Source organism: Pelecanus crispus, chromosome 8 (assembly GCF_030463565.1).
Source record: "Pelecanus crispus isolate bPelCri1 chromosome 8, bPelCri1.pri, whole genome shotgun sequence".
Taxonomy (NCBI): domain Eukaryota; kingdom Metazoa; phylum Chordata; class Aves; order Pelecaniformes; family Pelecanidae; genus Pelecanus; species Pelecanus crispus.
The window spans coordinates 28513285-28535525 of NC_134650.1; the positions used below are offsets into that span (position 1 = coordinate 28513285).

The window sequence follows — 22241 nt, forward strand, 5'->3', positions numbered from 1 at the left end:
GCAAAGTCACTCCAGGGAAAAACAAAATGCAGTAATAGAAGTAATATGGAAGAACCTCAAAGGGAAACAAGCCACATGGTATCACCAATGCTTTCATACCTACCCTTTTACTTGCATATATTTATAGACTTATGATTTGAGTAAGATGAACAGTCAGATTCAAGTCAGTAATTACCTGGCAGAGCAAATTAATTTATGAGCATTTAAAAGTGAACTTTTATAGCACTGTGTACCAGACAGGAACATTTACAATAAAAACAAGCTTCTATTAAAATAGTTTTTTACTACCTTACTCAGACCAACAGGAAAAGCAAATCAGGTTTTAAAGAGATGGACAAATATTGGTTTGTATTGTCATCTGATAAAGCTCAATTCCATTTCTTTTTGCTTTACAGGAAGTCAGGAAAAACCCCACCACCAATCCAAAGCCATATAAATTTCCATAAACATGAATAGCCACAGGTCCAAGAAAGATAAATTATACCTTCTGGAGAATTTAGCTAAGACCTATAAAACATATCCACAGTTGAGAAAGATGATAATGTTTGGACTGAACAAAAAACAAGAAAGTTCTGTCTTTAGGAAGTATCTGGATGGACTTGGGCTCAGCCTGCAGCACCATGCAGCTACCTTTACTACAAAAGTCACTGTCCCTAAGCATGGAAAAGAGGGAGAAGAAATGGCATCATTTGCTGGCCTCCTCCTACAGGAGAACTACCTACAAGCCTGTTGACCTGCTGCTTCATGGAGCACCTCTACTGTGCACTTCAGGAGAACGCCAACGTTATAATATAAGCCTTATCTCCTGAAGCACCTTTCTGAGATCAATGGGAGGAACAAGAGTATTTCCCTTTCTTCTTACTGAAAGGAAGAAACGTGAGCAGTGAGTCATCTCCACAAGCATTCAGTGTACAGCAAAGACTCTTCTTCCCCCAGTAAGGAGGTCTAATGGCTGGTCCTTCCACAGCAATAGTATTTACTGGGTAGGAGAGGACTGGTGATGTCAGCAATTAAAGAGGAAACTGACAGGAATGCAGTATAAGCCCAATCCTTCCAGCTACTTACCACAGGCCAAGACGTACTGCCTAAATGCTACTATTGGCTATCAACTAGACCTTGCCATTCACTTTTATAGCTACTGAAGGAGGACTCAAGTCTTCAGTCTGAAAAAGGAAAGAAAACGTCAGGATTAGAAGATACTAAAAAGAGTTTAAAAAGAAATGTAGCATGCGAGAAATTTTTCTTTAGTATTTCTGGAAACCTTTTTCCCCCCATATAACCAAATATTCTATGTCAAAATAGTTGATATACACAGCAAACGGATACAGTCCCTAAGAGAACATGGTATAACACACACACCACAGACTATACCAATTACTGAGGTATTACTGAAAGTTTATTATTAAACTTGGTCAAGGAAAAAAGTACTTGTTGCTTGTGACCACTCTCCATATAGCTTCTCAGAGAGGTTTACTCCTTCTACAATTAACTAATAAAAATGTGGCACAAGCTGTATCAGACTCCCGTTATCTCCTGAAAAAATATTTGGAATACTAGAACAAACACAGAGACAGGAAAATAATGAAGTCTCAAGATTTTGTCATTCTTTGAAAACAAATAGAAAATATCAGCATGAGAGAGCAAGCAAGCACACAACACATGTGCAGATGCCTAAAACATCAAAAAATTGGAAAGCTTTCAAAACACAGTTTCCCAAATAAATTACATAGCCTTTGAGGCTGTGCAGCATCAAACTGATGCTTTCTAGATGTAGCAGGCTAGAGAGTTACAGCTGCTTCCCTTTGCAGTTTGATGTTGGATACTCAAACGATTGTTTCTCTCTGAGTATTTTTCTTGCTGTCTCCATAACCCTCAACTTCTCAGCAGCAGTGGAATCTTAAAAAGTTTTAGGGCACACTGTCATGCATCTTTCTGCCCTGTGAGGTATCAGTTTAATGTATTTCTGCTTCCACATCACCCTTTCACTTTTTTTGAGACAAATGCTGTAGAGATACACATTAAACTGGATCAGTGATCTAACTTTATTTCGTTTTGAAAAGTAAGTCTTTGAATCCTATTAATTTACTAGAGCCCCAGCTGTCTATACAGCTTCTTCAAACAGAACTAGTAGGAGAGAGGCAGAGCGGGAACTTCCTAGCCAGCACTGTCACCTTCTGAAAGTCACATGAACCCACAAGCTCGGACACTAAATAAATTTTTAAAAGTATCAGAATACAGACTACAAACTCTTGTTGTTTTGTTTTTTTGGAGTTTTTTTTCCACTATGTAGAAATCGGTATCAAAAGAGAAGAATCATGTCAGTGTTTGGGGGGCAACAGGTAGCAAGTTTGCATATATTTTGAACACTTTTCAATACGAAGCAATGCTGTTTTTGTACCAGATGCTGCATATGGGAAAGTAAGTCTGAAGCTGCTACCTTTCCTGCATTTAAGGATCTGTTCTCAAGAAAATATTGGTCAGTCTACACTATTATGTGAGGATCAGCAGTAAAACTGCTAGACTTACAACTCACCACAGTTGTTTTGTTTATCAGTTGTAAACTGTGCATTGAACTCCAATGATCTCTGATAGTTTGGAACTTACATAATCTCAAAATTTAGTGCTGCATTACTCTTAAAATACCTAGAACTTCTTTAAAAATAAGAAGCTCAGCCACTTCAGAAATGAGCAAAAATTTGGTGTTACAAGAAGACTTCCATCTCTCCCAGCTTATACACAGCACGACAGTATTTGCATTATTGATAAAGCCACCTAACTTTGCATTCAGAACCCACATCAGCTGCTGACTGTGGGGCTTTTTCAAGTCATTTTAGATCAAAAGAAATAAGAACTTTTGTTATTTAACACCCTCACTTTTCAGACTTGATGGGGAACACATTTGTAGACACTTCTATGTTTCACACAAAATTCTACCCGCTTCATCACAAAATTACTGTTACAATAGCTTGTGACTTAGTCTTTTACAGAAGTTTCTCTAATTTTTTGTTTTCTTTAAATGAGTAAAACCCTTATTAACAATGCAGTAACCTACTAGTAAAGCACCAAATCGCATGTCAGGAAACACAAATAATGAGTGACAGTCATTCTAAAACCCTCATTAAATCAAATCTTAGCATGTTGTTGTAACAGCACCAGTCTGCAAACCTACAAATGTTCTTCCAGTAATACCAAGAGAGTTTTATAATCTGATTAATGCAAGCCTCCAAAAGCTACTGCTATCACATCAAGATTAAAGGCTTCAGAGAACAGTAGCTATTAAAGGAAACTTAGAACTAAAGAAGGAACCCCTCAGTAGCATCCTCAGCAGAAGCCACTGCATTTAAAATTATCACTGAAGGGATAATTTTATCAATATTAATTTAAGAGATACCTTCTTCCTCTGCAACCGTTATCTCTGAAAACAGAACTGATTCAGGCTGCACAACTGATAAGGAAACACCTAATGTTCAGCATAAAGACAGCCACACGAGTCCATATGGACTTCAGTATTCAGACCTGTAAAAGTCAGGGCCCAGCTCATGGGCTGACTATGCCTCTCTCACAAAGGAAGAAACAAACCCCAGAAACAAGGTTGCTTGTTTGCATTTGATTGCGGCCCCACAGTAGTACACACAGGACAGAAGGAAGAACAAAACTTGTAAGAGCCACTAAAAATAATCCAGTTAAAAACATAAACCAGTTACCTTCCATTTGTAGCATTCTTCCTGGGTAATTAATTGGACAAATAGCTGGGACTCTGTGCAGGCAAACTGCTAACACTGGTACCTCAGGCAAAGTACGTGTACGATTAGCTGAGTTTCAGTCTAATGCTCTCCTGGACTCCTTGCTTATAAAGTTTTTGAACACAGGTGAAAGTTACATAAGAATTTGTTTTACCCTCTCTGTATGAACATGTTCCTGCCTCTTTGTAGTCAGTAATTCTAGTAATAAACTTTTAAAGATATCCACTAGGATCTCAAGATGCTTGTGAAAGTTCTTATTTCCTTCATTGGTTGAGATTCACAGATCTCCTAGAGTGATTTTTTTATTATTTCTTAGTTGCAGCAAAAATAACATTTTCCACTTACAGCTCCTCCCAACACATCAAAATCTGTCATTTTGGGAAAAAGCTCACCGACCACACAATGGATATCCCACATCTTTTCCTCATCCCAGGTTTTTGCAGAGATTAACCAACAGCATATCCTGTGACAAGTCAATGTTTTAACACAGCAAACCCCCGAGTATCTCAAATTACAACTGATCCAATACTACCGTCCTTTTCCAGAATGCTTGAAGAGCCAAAATACTGCTGTGGTTGCTCCCCACTACCTAGAACAAAGCAACATTTTCCCTGGTGGAGTAATTTTGTAATTAAGAATTTTGGGGCCATTCCAGTTGCCACAGTGGCTTATCAACAGACTTCTTAAATACTGTTTACATTCAGAATATCACTGTTCTACTACTAGCAGCCCCACAGTTAACTATGCTTTCAGAGTATTGATACAGTATACTGCCAAGTAAAATCTATACTTTATCATTTCAGAACAAAGCAGAGAGCTGAATCACATGTACAGCACAAAGGTCCCATATTAAACACTACCTGAATTTCCCTGGATTCATTTATGGTGCGTAAACATTACAGCAATAGCCTAGCTTATTAAAAAAAATCTAAGAGGTTCAAAGTTCTCTTGCTTGTCTCACTTAAGTGTGTCCTTATCTTCAAAGTCAGCGATTTGCAAATATTTTCACTTTAAAGTTTTGCTAACATAGCACAGCTGGTATTATTTCTATTTATCAAAATAAGATGGTAACTACTTAGCAGAGTAAGTTTGCCTATAGTCCACTCACATTGAAAGATTTATTCTTCTTAAAATTAAGACCAAAGTCTCAATAGTTATATTAAAAATAGAACATAATTCTGTTCCTCTCTACTCCCCAGTCTTCCAAGAGAAGGATTCAGACAAGAGAAGCAACTTTTCCAAGTATTTGGCCATCTACTGCTATACTTAAATTATTTTTTTCTGAGAGAGTAAGCAACATTGTCAGCAATCCTCGTTTCCAGTGGTCACTGCCAGATAATTGCAGGTAAAATACTCTCAAGTTGCCATTAAGTATCCATCACTAAAGAGATTCCTGAACTGTAAATACATCTGTCACAGCCTGTTTGTTCATCACCACTGGAACAAAGACACTACTTGATATCCCATCACTTCTCAGTGCTCTAGATTAAATTTGTGACACAGCAGTCCAAAGACAAACATCCATTTATACAGTAGTTTTTAAATCAATGTGTAAGTCTCTAAGAATTCCATGAGGGAAGACACAGTAAAAACAACTAGGTTTTATTTCAAGATTTTGCCCATTAATGAATATTGCCTGGTTATCTACCAGACACAAACCCACCATTTGTTCCCATCAAATACTTCAGGGGTTAAAGAAAGGAAGAAAAAAAAAAAAAAAGACTGACTCATTGAGTTTCCTACCCTACAAAGTGCCTATTTGCTTCAGACAGAAATTAGATTCTCAAGGTCTATTTTACAGAACCTAAAACTTACTGTTCCACTAGCCATTCATGTTAAAAGTTGCAAGTTTAAAGCAAAAGAAAACAAAACAACCAACCCAAAGGCAAAAATAACAGAACGCCCACCATTTTCAATTGCATCATCATTGACTACTCTTCTAACAAAATGCCCCATGCTACCTACGTCAGTGCTGGCCATGTCTGTGATGGCTGTTACCTCCAGAACACTGTAACCACGGTTGTTAACACCATAAATGTTGCTGATCTCTTATGAACTGCACTTTTAGTGACAAGCACTCACCAGAAGTACTATATTATATTGGTTGCTCAGTAGAGGTTTCTGGGTCATCCCTATACTCTTTTTATTCCCCTTGATGAAGTTTAAAAAAAGTATTGTAAAACAGACTTTCTAATTTTTTTTTTTTTTTTTCACTTTCTAGAAATCTTACAACTGTGAATCTGTTTCAGGGGAGATGGATCAGACACAGAAGAGCTATATACATTGTAACTGAGAACATTAATTTCTGTAAAACAAGTATACATATCACTTCAAAATACTGTTTGCTACTCCTCTTTCTATACAGCAGCTTTGTACTCAAGGAGGCTGAGTGGGATCCAAACAAGAAAATTTTAATAAAAGGGATCAGTCTTGAAGAGCTTCCTAATATTACATGGTTTCATAAATATTTGCTAAATACCTATTAAATAGAAATTTCACAAAGTTTCAAAGGCTTAAGGATACACTTCAGATAATTCACATGAGCATACAAACCCCTTTCAGATGGTGCTTCAGTGAGAGTGAGCAGATGAAATTCAGATATTCAAATGTGAATAGGCCTGAGGAAGAAACACTTTTTCTGGTATTCTTCTAGACTATTTATAACCTATACTGACGTAGGCTATCTAAACAAGAAAGTGAACTTGAAGCATCTATGTTTTTCCCTTCCAACAGCCAATACAGAGTTTGGGAAAGGAGTGAAAGAAACAGAGAATCCAATTAATAAAAGCATCTGAAATAACTTTATGCAAAAGCCTAGAAATAGGTCTTTCAAAGAGATTTAGTGAAAAAAAAACCTTGAGTTTTTTCTGTGAGTAAAACTCAAGCTCTAACAGTACACGTGCAAGAAAAAGTCTAAAACGAGCATCTTCATGAAACATTGGGGTAATAAGCAAATGGGGAGGTCAGATCTACTATCACTACATTAAGATCCCAAAAAGAAAGAGATTTTCCAAATGGAGGGGAAGGAAACATGAGACACACAGATAAAGTGATTTCTCATCCATCATCCTGGGGGGAGGCTGGGGGGGGGGTGGAGAAAGAGGTATCTTAAATAACAGTAACAAGAGTAAGAATGTAATAAATAAATAAAATTATCAAACAACTTCATTGCTGAATATTCTGTAAAATGACCAATTTAATCTGCCATCAAAAGAGTGCTCATCTGCCAAGGCACTTGGTTAGTGACATCATCAACAGATACCTTCACTAGTCCTAGATACAGAAGACACTACCTAGTTCCTTTTTACCGGTTTGAAAGGAATTGTTACACTGATTCTGTCCATTGTCACTTGTCTACACTTATCTTTGACAAGGAAGCAGAAATGTGACTCAGGACACATAATACATGTACATTTTTTTACATGCTACACAGTGGCAGATTATGGTTTTCTGTGACCAAGTATCAAGCTGTCATCTAACAACATTATTTGGGTGGTATCTGAAATACAACTAAAATGCTCAAAAGCATGTTACACATTTTTAAATTCTGTTAAATACTGCACACTTACTGAACACAGATGAAAGAAGGAAAACATGGTCAGGACTCGACAGATAAACCAAATTACAGATTTACCAAACCTTAGATAGCAATCAGAGAAGGTGCTATCTGCACATTTCACACCATGTCACATGTGAGGCAAGTTATCCCCAATTCTACCAGGAGTCAGCTTATTGGAGCTGAGTGTGCACACTTGTCAGAGTCACTTCATATGCTTGGAATCAATACTGTAATTTACTTCATGCACTACTTTGTACTGGACAATACAATCAAGACATTTAAAAAGCATATTAATTGTAATATACATTGTAATTTATATTACAATTAATACATTACTGTATATAATAGGTAATAAAGATATAAATTGCAATTAATATCTAACTCTTATGACAACTGAGGTGCTCAATTTTGGTCATTGTCATAAACTACTTAAGAAACAGTGGATCTTCTTGCATTTCATTTTTATCCATAAAACATAAGAGTAAACTTAGCTCCCCTACTTTATAAGCATCAAAATTACAAAATATTATATGACAGAATAAAATGTTTTAACATACTGAAGATGCATACCCTCACAGCACATGTGGAACACGCTACAACTGCTAAGTAATTCACTGAGGATACTGCTGCCAATGCAGCCATTTCCACTAATTCAATAGTCAAGACTACATTTTTGGCAGCAAATGTATACAGCTTAATGGGTTTATTTAGTTTACTTGTGAATAGGTGTAGTCTTTATTGTCTTCTGCATGTTTGCCCACTTTTTATTTAGAGAAGTTCTTCAGTGCCAGCTTCTAAATAAATTGTCATTTAAAAAATATTTTTACTTCTTAATGAAAGCAGTAAAATTGATTTGTATTCAGTTGTTCTCAGTTCTCCCCACTACAAGAGGAAGCAGGTTTAACTGAATATCTATTTTTGTAACTATTTTGGTCAACCCACAAAAGAACCACAGATCCACACCCCACCTTGCCACACGCCTATATGTTCGTATGCTTTTACCTTTCAGTAGTGCTCACCTTTTATGAGCTATGTTAGCCTGTGAGCTAATAAAAATGCTAAGTTAGGACTGCTGAGTATCCTACATAAATATAATATAATTCCAAAATACACAATTAAAGAAAAATAGTTATCATTGTTTTACTTAGAATGAAAAGATTCTAGTAACAGACGGAACACCTTTTATTAACAGGTGAGCAGACTCCAACAGAATTAAAAAAAAAACCAAAACCCAAACACCAAACCGAAAACACACAAAAACCCAACTTCAAGTCAGTTAACGTATCTGTCGACACAGTAGTTTCAGATCTGGTAAAACAGAATTTTCCATCTAGCAGATTTGTGTCTTTACTGTTAAACTTCACATTCATAAACAGTTATGAGGAAGGACATTAAAAGAAAAAAAAAATCACTTGTACACACTAAAATCAACACCTTTCTGAGGAGAGGAGAAATTAAAATCTGTGGTTATACAATTATGCAAAAATGACAAAATGGCTGAATGAGCATTGCTTATTTAGATATTAACAATCTAAGCTAGTTGACAACTTCTAAATAAAGTATACAAAGCTTAGTTTTAAAATTAACAGAAGTTTTGTGTTAATAAAAATGAGCCTTCTGTGTGACACATCTATCACCACATAGGAATATGTTCAGCAGTAAAACTGAAAAGTTAACTGTTGGAACTCAGATGAACAGTGAAGTCTATTTGACAGTACCCATTAGAAGTTACCCTTCCGGAAGCTCTTAAAGCTATAATTCACTTATCTATTTATTTTAAGGATGTTTCACTGTACCCTGAAAGTACTGGTTTCTATTTCACCCATTTGTGTTCGTAACTTCCATCTTAGGTACTCAATAGTAACAGTTACAGCTGAATTTTCTCCATTAGTTCTCTGCCTAAAATGCAGGTGGAAAGCAGTCTTCAAAAGATGACTGAGTGCTTCTATATTCCACAAGATGGACACCCCTGAGAATATTCATGTACCCAACGGAGAATGAGACAGGTATTCTAAAACATTTTTTCAACGGGCTTGATCATCTGACAAGTCATCAGGAAATAATACATCGAGATGTTAAAATTATGCAAGAATGATATCAGAATTTGCAAGAAGCCACTAGAAAGGGGAGTTACATAAAAACTAGCATGTTGCCATGAAAGCCAGCATCCACTTTTCAAAAAGTTGTGCTTTTGAGGGAGGTCCCTGAGAAGAATACCTCTTCAGTAAGCTTGGCTTACTGAAGCCAACTTACTTGTTTTCTGCTAGTTTTCTGCTAAGGATTTAAAACTCTTGAGAGCCAGGGAAAAAAGTCTCCTATAGGGCATCTCTGAAGATTGGTCAGAAATATTCTTTTCTTTATTTTGCTTTTTTTCTTTCCTTTGGGGAGGAGGTGGTAGGGGGAAGGAAAACATTAAAGCCATGAAGATTTTCTAAGCCATTCTTCCTAAAATTACAAATACAGAGTATGAAAACAAGTGCTTTGCAAAAATGACTTTGCAATGAGAAGAACACTATATTTTGTCATTACCTTTTAGGATTTAAGCTTTGCCTTTTTCAAAATAAAGCATATATGTGGAGAATCCTACCCTAACTTTCTCCCCCACCCCTCTAAGAAAGAGGAATTGCTTCATCCACTACATCCTTGAAGAGCAAATCTTAAGCATTGCCTGTGGACAGAATGATACTATTTTAATCAAAGTTATTTAAAAATGTATACAGACTAGCACGGAAGCACTGACATTTAAACCTATAATATGGATTTTATATGGCTAATTGTGCTTAACAGATATTAATCTAATGTACCTTTCTTACAAAACATCCACACAAAAAATGTGTGCAGCTCCTTCCTCCCAGTACCTCCCTACCCCTTTATTTTTAAAACCTAGCAGATCAGGAAGGTGGTTCGGGAATCAAATGCGTAACTTGAGCTGAGTAATCACAGTATCTGTCCATTCAGCAGCAATACTGCTTAAGGAGTTCTCATTTCTACTCCACCTGCTGCATTGTGCTGGCAAAGTGATTCCAGAAGCTGTATGGTTGGAAAGATCACAGAACTGCTCCATCTAAAAAGTAACAGAATGGGAGGGAGGGTGAATTTTTCCCCCAACTGAACCACTTCCCCCTTCTGAGCCTCCACAGATCATCCTGCTAGCATATGACAGGACTACAAAAAGAAAAGAGCTAGTGAACTCAGCACCACGATGGTGGAAATACCCTTGGAACTACAGCCCAGAAACCAATTCTTTCTGGATGATTTTCAGTATGGCATGCAAATTTATTTTCTCCATTCTATTTCTAGAATTTTATCAGCCCAAAGCAGCAAGTAAAACCAAAAGCAAATAAACTCCCCACCTCTTCTGTGGTCTCACAGTTTTATAAAATCATGTAAGTCAGGTTTCTTTAGCTATATTAAAATGTTAACTGCTCAGATTAGATGAAACTGCAAAGTGTGCACAAAATCTGCAGACATTTGATTCAGCTAGGCTTGTGCACATATGCAAACCAACTGTATTTGAATAAAACTAATCCTATGTTACAATGCATCTACTGTATTTTTAAAAGAAGAAAAAGATGGGTATTTGGTGTCCTAACTTGTTTTTTCCTAATTACATCATCTACCTGCCTACAAGAAGTTTTCTTTAAGAAGTCTTAATGCATCACTGAAATACAAGCACATTTTTACGTCTATTTAAAATGCACAGGAGGGGAAAAACAGGAGGGAAGCCTTCTGAAGGACTTTCTGATCACTTACCGAAATATAGGAGTATGACCAGGCTTTGGTTTGTTCCAAGTAAAGTGCGAAGGAACAGAAAGAAATTGGTCTCCAGGCAAATCTTTTTTCAAGGTGTGTTGAGATCCAGAGCAGTCATCTACTGCAGTTTCAAGGGATGTTGATAAGTTACCCTGTTCTTCAGGACAGATATCTATTTTTCCAGATAAAGTGGCAGTCTGATCCTCTGAGGTCTTTCTTGTTTTTAGAGGAATATCAGTCTCTGTACAACACTGAAATGGTGAAAGGCCAGAATTAAGGCCTTGTACGTTATGGATGGAAGTGTTTAGCCACGTGTCTTCTGTTATGCTTCCTCTGGGAGAATGGCCAGGTGATGGAGTTGGAGAATGGTGAGGAGAGAGAGAACCAGCATAGCAAATCTCAGCACTGGAGTGTCGTCGTTTCCCACAGGGGGATGTAGGTCTCGATGATGGCCTTGATGTTGGCCTAGGGCTTAGCCAATTTTCATCTGTAATACTAGTTCTAGGAGAATGACAGGGAGACTGTCTAGGTGACAAGGCATGCCCAAATCCATAAGGCTGCTGCCAAGATTCATCACTGGGACCTCTCGGAGAACCACCAGGGGATGCCAAAGGAGAGCCAAGGGTAAATCGAGCAGCTGCTTCATTTAGCTCTGAGTCTACATCATCATAAACATGGGAAATGGATTCACAAGAGGAAGCATCTGAAAACCAACTTCTGGACGAAATGCTACTGGCAGGGCTTGGACTAAGGGATGATTCCCTATATGATGGCTCAAGAGGAAGATAGAGATGGTCCCGTGAAGGCCTTTCCATATACTCATTTTCTGTGCCATTTGTGTGCAATTCATCTTCATTGGCTTCAATCCCTTGATGACAGTTAGGTGAAATAGATGTAATTTGAATACTGGGGCACTCAAAGGGTTTGGGTCCACCTAGTGGACTATATTTGGATTCTGGTACCTCACAAGTTCCTTCATAGTTCTTATGACCCTGAAGTCTTGTAGGTGGTGACAGAGGAGAGGAGTGAGACTGCAACCCATGGCGAGGAATACAAATTGGCTGATTTACAGAGGATGATGGTTGGTCTACATTAAAGATGTATATGGATGCACAGTCATCTGACTCAAGATCTGAAAAGAAAATAATTTAAAAAAAAGAAAAAAGAGAGAGTCAGAATACAATACTTGGAAAATGCCATAAACAAAATCCTTTGTTTCCCAGGTATGGCCTGTTTTCAAGATCCTAGACATTTCCCATTACACTACCAACACAAAATAAAGCTCCCCAGCCATATTTACAGCTAAGTGTGGCTACAGCATAGTTTTCTGTCATAAATCTTGTTTTCAACCAGATTCCACAGTTTATACACATCTTCAGTGGTTGAAAATGTAATACACACAGAAAATGGGTTTAAAATATTGAAGATATCTAAGCTGGAACACTCAATTCAAACTATCTTTCATAACTACATTCCATTCATAATTAAACATTTTTAATCATAATCCAGTAAAAATTAATCTTCTGGACATGTATTCATGATACCATGATACTTTTTGCAAGCCCACTAGTCAATACTTACAAGCACTGGAATATCACATACATAGTATTTATCTCCTTTAACACTACAAAGCATCTTACAAACTCAAACTTCAATGAAGATTATAAACAACCAAAAATATTCACTCAAAAGAGGCTAACAAAGAATATTATTAAAGATATTATGAAGAATCTTATTCCAAAGATCTTTTTTGGTTGCTTAGAAAACTCTCAAGTGCCCATCCCACAGAATAGCATTTTTCAAGTGCAGTCTCACAAAGTTTGAGCACAAGTTGTTCAGCATAAAAAAGGCAAACCAAAATATTCTCAGATCTCACTAACTTATCCAAAACACAGGAAATATTCCAAAGAAAAACAAGCAATTGAGAGGGAGTGCAAGTCCTGTTAACCAAATCAGCAGCTTTGTCTCACAGAACTGAAGCAGATTTTTCTTGCCTTGCTTCTCAATATTGAATTAACTGCCAGTATGAGACATTTGTCTGAAACAAGAGTAGAAAACACAGGTTTTTTTTCTTATTTTGTAACCACTATGCTTCCAGTCTTGTTTCTGTCCCCTTGTAAAATACAGCCTTCCCTCTATAATTATAGAAAGTAAGTATGCAGGAGACCTCATGTAGTTCACTAGTCTGTCATCTCCTAGCAGATGAAATTAAATGTACTTGAACCATCCCCACCAGACACTGAAACTAGTCTCAAAATCTGTTAACAATATTGTCTCTACAACCTGAGTAATTTCTTTTAATGCTGAATCACTTTGACCATCACTAACATTCAACATCACCATTAAAATCATACAGTTTCTAGTGCTTTATGTGGGTTGGGTTTTTTCTTTAAGTATTTTTTTTAGTAGTAGGGGAATATTCTGCAGAAGCATAAATGTTTCTGCAAATTAAAATGCTCCTCTGTCAAACGTGATGATGAGACATCGTATTCATACAATTCTTTTCCATAAATCCAGACTGGATGACATTAATTGCACCACTGGGTATTAGCTTTTTTTTTTTTTTATAAAATGGTTTTTGTCCTGAGTATCAGTAGAATATTAATACTTGTTTTAAAATAAATCTAGTCTCTCTCACAATCAGACAAAATATCCAGACAGGAAGTCATGTGTTTTAGGCCTTTCCATGATGAAAAAAATTAGTATGTTAATGAAGTAATTCTATTATCAGTTTCACTAATAGCAATCAGCTTAAAATTAACTAAAACAGAAACAAAACAGAACAGCATCTCCTCAGAGACAACAAGGAACCATTTTCAAATGGAGAGAAAGCATACTGTTACCAAGGAACGGACTATGTTCCTCAGACTTTAAAAAAAACCAAAAAGCTGAAGATTCATGGGCAAGGAGCAGCTCTATTAGTAATCTGTCTATTAAAGGAGGCTCAAAATTGCATTTAAGACTACTACCAAGTAGTTTTATAAGCATTGTGTGATTTTGTTATATATTACATATAGTCATATATAACAATTATCCATATTATATAATTATATCATTAACAACTACTATATATGTTAAGACCACAAAAAAAAAAATCAGTACAGGCCAATTTCTAAATATGCATACACTAAAAGGATCAGGATACTCAGTAAGGACTATGTTGTATATTGTACAAATAATTAACACAAGCTCACTACACTGAACACTGTCAAAACAGCATTTCCCTGTCCTTTCACTAGAATAACAAACGTTTTTTAAAACTTTAATTGGGTGTCTTTCTTTTTGCTGTTTCCCATCACAAAACATGAAATGCAGACAGTAGTTAGTTACAGGTTTTCCACATCTATCGGTATAGTCACGTGCAAGACCACAGATGTCCTTGTTTCCTAACTCAGTATTAGAAGTGTAGGTCAAGGGAGGAAAAAGGCAATCCTAATAAAAGCAATTATCCAGCTACTCAAAACTTAGAAATAAAATAGTTACAGGTACAGAAATTTTGAAATAATAAAAATGTTATGGGAAAACAACAGTTGGAAGGCTTCAAGTCCTGTGTGTAACCATTTAATGCCATTAATGGCTTTAGGAAGAGTAGCAGCACATTGCAATGGTGAGAGTTTTAGCACAAACAAAAAGCCTTATTTCTCATGCAGCAATAATCAAGAAATCTTAAAATATTTAAGTCAGTTTGCCCACTTTCAATGTCACTGGGATTTACAAAAAGCAGATGTACACTAGAATTTTAAGTTTCATGAAGCTGAGGTGGAGAGATCAGACTAGCACAGAATTATCAACATCAGCTAGGAAAAAGTGGGGAAGAGATGGAGAAGGCAGGAGAGCACTCTTCTGACTCAGGCTTCTTTGGTCCCTCTCCATGACAAACAACTTCTAATGAGTTTGGCACCGTGCTCTCCCATTACCCCTCCCCAGCAGCATACACGCATACACTCAAAAAACAGGAAGCCAGAAACCCAAAGTAAGAACTATGCATCTAATGAACACTGAATCCCAAAAGCATACTTAAGACTGTGGAAACAATGTATTTTGAAGTCTAAATCACCCAAATCATTTTCAGACACAATCAATAAACAGGTACGTTTATTTCAGTTTGCACACACAAGCCCTCCCCCTTATAGCAATGTGTTAAAATAACCTTTTAGTTGTTCATACAAAGGACAGCACTAACTACTATGACCTTTACAAATCGTCATTAATTCTACTAGACTATTTACCGATAATTATTTTTGTCCTATTAAAGACTGTAGAGAGAATCCAATCTGGAAGAGTCCTCTGACCAATTTGAAGGAACTAGTAAACATACAAAGATGAATATAACTTGGGTGAAAGAAATAGGGGAAAAAAGAAAGAAAAAAACCACCCAAACAGCTGACAATCCTTAAGATGGAAAGGAGTGAGAATAGCTCAAAAAAAAAATCCAACACAGGGCTTCAAGAAAGCAGAGGGTAAACAAACTCTGGGAAGTCTCACAATAGGCAAGTGCAAGGAAAAAAAAAGAGTTATGGAGAAGCCCAAGGCAAAAAATGGAGTTATGGAAACCTGGTTACTTAATAGGAGAGCTATGACATCCAAACAATCCTATTGGGGGAGGAAAGACAGTAAAGAAGTGAAGTTGGCCAAGTCATGAGGCCTTTACTGACCATAAAATATAAGAAAGAAGCATTCAAGAAACAGAAACTAGGTCAGATTACTAAGGTAGAGCATAAAAACTACCACAAGCACATGGGGGCAAGATGCTAGACAGGACAGACACAGCAAAATACAAAGACCAAGAGAAGCAGTACCATTCACATCAAAAGCCTGCTGTGACCTTGAAAAGCCAGGTGTGTTAAATGCTTTTCCTTTAGTAAAGTCAACTGAGTAAATTGCTAACAAAGTTAATAGCAATGCAGACTAAAGAAACCTGGACTAAATAAAAGGTTAAAAAGCACTAAAGAATTATGGGACCATAAGTTTAACTTCAGTTTTAGAAGTAGTATTAATAGTTCATTTGTTCCAGTAAGCATTTAAAAGGAGACAGGGAAACAAAACAAGAAGTCAATGTTTGCTAAGAACAAAACCACGTCAAACAAATTTTGTTTTACGATCAAAGGAGGTCTTCTGGATAGCTAGCATAGAAAGAAACTCAGCTTTGTTTTAACTTAGTAAGACTTTTAACACTACCATGCACAGAGAAGCCACTGAGTCTTTAGAAATTTAGTGAAGCCTTCTTCCCCACCCTGCTGAGATCAGGTTTACTACTGAGGGATCACAAAAGTTAGCAGACGCTCTATAGTCACATAGTACATATAAGATACATAAAGCTACAGACCTCCATTGCAATCTCACATCAGGCATCTGTGTCATCCTTTACCAATGAGAACCAGAAGGTCTGTTGTTTTGAATGTACATTTGCTACTGTCTGGAAACAGACTAGTTTACAGAAGCTCCTGGTCAGTATTAAAACAACGCTGGCTCATCCCTTACTAAGCTGCTAACTACACTTCAACATAAGCTGTCTTAACTGGCGAATATAATTAAATAATATCCAGAACAACTGCTCCTAAAGTACATTTTGCTCGCTATTTGCTGTATCAGAGTGCACATTCAGGACTAGTAATGCTTGCCACCAGTTGTTCACTCCTCAACGATGTACTGGCACATGCATATGTGCATCTGTGCAGTGAGCCAGATTTCTCCACAGAAGGAAGGTCAATTACTATCAAATGTCTGAACACAAGCCCTGTGCCAAAATTATCCAAACCTCTTTATTATTCTAGTTTGTAAGCCCATAAACAAACAGGTTCGGACAATAGGAGTTGTTACAAGGTACTAAGAAAGTGCAACACGACCTAGGTCTTACAAAAATACTACTGCGAAAACAGGATCAGTAATCAAGTCCTTTAAATAGCAGAAGGAAAGACTTGAGCATTGCCACAGACATCATGTGTGTTCTGAGGCAAGTCATATAATCTGTCTCAACTCCTAAACCATAAAAAGAATGACAACCTCTTCTGTTTTTCAGTTCTGTCATGACAGTTACCATTATCTCTTTCTGAACATGGTGGTATTATAAAGAATGCCACAGAAATATCTCTAAATAAGAACAAAAAGCACATGCAGCTCCATTTTTTAATTTCATTATCCTATTGATTTGCAGCAGTTCATGTATTTCTTGGGATGGAAGAGGAGTCTTAATCTTCACAAAGAATCCAAAATACCCAATAGTCATAGTTTTCCTTTTGTGCACTTAAAAAGACAATCAATCAGAGTTCTTGATGGTGCACTAACCACACTAAAGCTCTGTAATTGGATATTTAACTCCAGTTTTCCATTGCAAGCTATATGTTCTCCAGAGACACTTCCTACAAGCTTAAACATCAACTTAAACACAACCCCAAAAAAACCCTAAAAAACACAGCAATGCATTGGTTCATAATGAGTATAACTGACTAGTAAGCCACCAAATACTGTACTAAAAATAGTATAAATTGTGAAAACAAAGTAGCAAGGTGGAGCAGGGGGAAGGCACATCCTTATAGACAAAGTTTAGCAACAGACAAAACAGTAGTGCAAGTTTAAGCTTTCAGAAGAGGATGATTTACAACAACTATCATTTTATGAAGCAGTTCGCCCTCTTCAATGATTTTGTGCTCTGTTTCATGGTCATATCAGATTACTCAAAAAGGATAAAAATAAATTTTACTTCTGTCAATCATGTCCACTAGAGGCAGCTCTGTCATGCCTGTCAATTTCAGTCAATTTCTTCTGTTAAGCAAGAATACTGGAAATCTACAAGAAAAGCAATTTTCTCAACAGTGGGAGCTCATCAACGAGTCCTTTTCCAAATTCTAGTCTGGATGAGAATTCATTATCCTGGGTAGAAATGCAGAAGAATAATGAAGCTGCACTAGTTTAAGCAGTTTAAGGAAGAGAATAAGACAGCACATCAGATGTTTACAACCAACATTGAATGAAGTAAGAACAACTGGCTCTCAGGGTGTAACTACATGTTATGGTTTTTTCAGCAGTAACTACCCTCCCATACACACACAAAGGGGGAAGGGAAATGAGAAGAGAGGTATTTTTAACCCAGATAATTTTGGCAATCAGATTTGCAGTGCACTCACATAAACACCTGTATATATACAACTGACAGGATGGCAAGCTTTAGGACATGGGGAGAAATGTGCAACCAGGACAGGAACTGCAGGTGTTTTCACTATCAAATAAAAATGTAACATGCAACTAAACCCCTAGGCCATAGCCTGGTATGCATTTAAACTAGAATGGCTGTCTTAGCGTACATCCAGCTTCACCCTGAAGTAGTGGAATTAAGGTCCAAATATGGAAATAACAGTTATGAAATTTTATTTGGTGTGTAAGAAAAACCAACTAAATAAACATGAAAATCAAATGCACCTGCTTAAGCCATAAGCACGTTTCAGAAAATTACGGACTTCTGTTGCAGCAAATGGAGTTAATCTCAGTTGAGGTTTTTTTTCCTTTTTTTTAAAAAAAAATGTAAGTTCTCATAATCTTTCATAGCAGAGTGCTTTGAGATATGCTGATAAAAAGTGATGTACAAAGCAGGTAAAGAATCCAACTTGTAACTGTAAGGTTCAACAAGAATTAGTCACTGTAAGTTCAGTTACAAGAGCAGAAAATAGCAACCGGAAGTGCTAGGCAATGTTTGTACCTGTGCCTTCTCTAGCTCTTCTGGTATTTCTGCTTGATTATGAAGCATATCTTTAAATGAAAACTTTATATAGAGCTTGTGGTTCAGTATTTAAGGATTATTCATTAATACTCATCACAGGTTCAAGACGAAAAGTATTTACTTTTTTACTTTAAAAATCTGTAAGTTCTACGGGTGCCTCTTTGCTTCCTTTTTTTTCCTCAGTCGGTATGTCATTCAAGAGGGCACACCATTTTACTGCATAATACCCTTGTAGACAAAACAGAAGCTGTTGCCCTCCTGTTTGATGAAGCCTCATTTGTCATTCAGTGTTAGACAGAAAGTCAGCATAACATGACCCGGTAGTTCAGAGATACTAAGAAATACACTATGGCCTTTGGGGAGATTCTTAAAACGACACAATACATTCATGCAGCAGTTACTAACACATAGTATTAACAGCCTATTTGTCAATGCTATTCTGAAGTACATTATTCTATATGATCAGTTGTTAGAATCTGTGAAAAGACTGCAGCCCTGCAATCCCAGAGCATCTGGTATGCGTAGACAGGGGAACTGAGAGAAGACTTGAGAACTCCAAAACTGGTGTGTTGTGCCTGACCCACAGGAAGAAGACAATCATAAAGGCAAGTGAGGACATTAGGCAAATACCGATTGAAGCGAATAAGGGAATGATGTGCTGTAGTTGCCAGACGAAGGTTTGTCCAGGTTCTCGGTATTGTAGGCCAATTTATCATCCACAACCTAACTCTGTCTTTGTGAGGGCAAAACTAACAGACTCCATAAAAGGTTCTCCAGTTATTCAAAGTTCTTGTTTATGCTGTACCTATAAACTGAAATCCTCACCTACCTACCTACATGGATGCCTTTACCACTGATCAACTTCTAAGACCAATGAGCTTGCTGATAGCAACCTGCTGCTCTATACAGAGACACCAGTCCAGTCCTGAATCAAGCACTGAGCAGAACCCAAGTTTCCAAGATCAGAGTGTGTAAGTAGGGCCATAACAAACAAAACAGACAGAAGTGTGCAGGAAAATGGGTATTTTAGCTTATAGGAGAGCATGATGATACAGGCTAGGGTCTTTGCGAAAACTGGTAGAAAAGGAACGCAATAAGCTAAGGCAAGGAGTTTGAATGGGGAGAGGCTACACAGTAAGAGGAGGGGAGACCAAAATGGGGGCATGCCTCTTTCTGTTTATCAAACAGAGCATGACACAGAGGCTGAGAACTGGTACTGATAGTATCTGAACAAACCAGTTTGGGAACTCTTCACACCTCAGCAAAATTACACTGTACTTCTTCTGCAGCTGTCCTACAACATGACAGAGGGCAAACCATCCCACAGCAGGCAATCCTACCATACAGTTAACTCAATATTTCAAGTCATTCATATTACAGCTATTAAACAATAGATTTTAGAATACATCTTTGCTGTAGACTTCAGGTGCACGGAACTCAAAGGCTCTGTACAAAGGACTGAAATGAGCCAGAATGATAATCTGAAACTTTCCTGCTTTCCCAGCTGCTCACATGAATGTAGAATCAGAAACACCCCAAATTCTCTTTGCCAAGATTGACACAGTAGGTGTAACAGGAGGAAACAGGAATCAAACAGCCAAATGAGAAAGGGGAGGCTGAAGCTGAGCATGAACACTGTTTTCAGCAACTTTCAGAATGATCCCCCAAAATACAAGGGAGACAATATCAGCACACCTCGTGACTGTGCCACATGCAAGCCCTGAAACTTTGCATCTCTTCACAGAGTCCTTAAGAGCTTGCGTTTATTCTAGCAGAAGTAGAGGTTTCACCATATACTGTATCTAATCAGCCTAACCTCCTGCCCCCACCCAAAAAAGCTAGGCAATTTGAAAGACAGCAGCATTTGCTCTCAAAAGCCTAAAATTTGACAAATGACACTAATGAAACACAGAGACTCTGACCTAATTTAAAGAAGCTATGCAAAATACAAAAAGTTGACAGATTTTCTTAGTGGTTCTCTGGATTAAACCACACATTCTCTTGTGGCCTTGTCACTTCAGCACAGTTATCCCAAATGACACCGTTAAATCCTTTTGTAATCATAGTTACTCCATCTCCTCATCTCCTTTGTATTCTTGATTTAGGGAACAACTACTAGAAAGCATCTAAGATACACAAGTAGCTATAAATCATCGTAGAGATTATTACAGCCCATTATGCAGCCATCAAAAGCAGTGAATCATTGTCACTAATGGTTAATAAATGCACCACGACTGTGTTATCAACTCGTCATTCTGTTTTTAGAGTATGCTTTTATTTGGGGTATGAAGATACAAAGGGTTACTCTGTAAAACAACTTTAGTTAGAAGATAACAGTTTGTGCCCTGTCCCAACTACAATCAGTCACAATTCCATTCTCCCTCCAGCATAGTACAAAAGCTGCTTATCACTGAATTTATGTTTAAGTGGTCTTCCCACTTTTTATATTTACCAAAACCATTAAAAAATTTAAATCTGGTACTAAAACAAACATTTCTCCCAGCATTTGCTCCTAAAAAGGAAAGTTAGCAGCCACTAAAACATGAAGACTCTCATTAAGCAGTGAATCCAAAATTATTTACCTCCTGCAATCTTGAATAACGCCATACATAAGAAAATAGAAAGATCTAGGTTTGAAAGGACCTAAGAGCAAGTCCAAAGAGGAATATTTACAAAATGTCAAAAATAACCCTCTCCACCAACCTGTTAGAAACCAAACAGAAAAGTCCAACTCCATCCAGCAATTTTGCTATATTAAAAATATTTCTAATTTTTTAGAAGTGATGACTAATCTTCAAAATGCAGTCCGAGAAGCCATTTTTTGAACAATCAATTGCGATTAATATAAATATTAATATGAATAATTAGAACAAAATTAGAATAGAATAATCATAATTAGAATAGAATCATAATTCTACATTTCTGGGAGTAATAAATTCACTGCTTATGTTTCTACCTACAGATGTCTTTTATGCAGCCTCAAAAGAAGTTTTTATTTCCGCCTTAAAAACAAAACAAAAAAAATAACCAACCAACAAAAAAAACCCCACAACACAACCCCAAACAAAACCCAGAGTTCTATTTTCATGAATTTGTTGCTGAAAGATCATTGGTTTGTAGTCAGATCCCCAGAAAGTTGATTCTTCTCTTCTTCCCCCAGGTACATAAAAATGAGGACTGGGCCTCCCAAAGAAAACTGACAAAAGTATCTTCTCTTCTATCACACCTATCGTCCTTTGTCTGAAATGTAACCATAAGCATTCAATGCCACGGAGACATTTAATCAGAAGAGCCACGTAAATGATTAAGTTCAGCTGTTCCGTTAACTCACAAGATGTGCAGGCCACAAGGCAGCCTGAAAGTCTGCTTATCAACCACTTCTGCAGTTCTTCAGATTTAAACTGATCTTCCCTGAATGACTTTGAACAGTTCCACAATTTTTTTTAATGTTCTATTTCGCCAGTATTTCACA

The 22241-nt window shown here is 37.0% G+C and overlaps 1 protein-coding gene across 4 annotated transcripts in view; it reads right to left on the reverse strand.

Annotated features, from left to right (window-relative positions):
* NFATC3 (nuclear factor of activated T cells 3) overlaps window positions 1-22241 on the reverse strand; it is a 77462-nt gene that overhangs the window by 48184 nt on the left and 7037 nt on the right. For all 4 annotated transcript variants that reach the window (XR_012831242.1, XM_075714860.1, XM_075714859.1 and 1 more), the window contains exon 2: window positions 11056-12187. Coding sequence is in view for 3 of the 4 variants with exons in the window: in XM_075714860.1 (XP_075570975.1) it covers window positions 11056-12187 (1132 nt within the window). In the remaining variant the exon portion in view is untranslated. The remainder of the gene's footprint in view (window positions 1-11055; window positions 12188-22241) is intronic.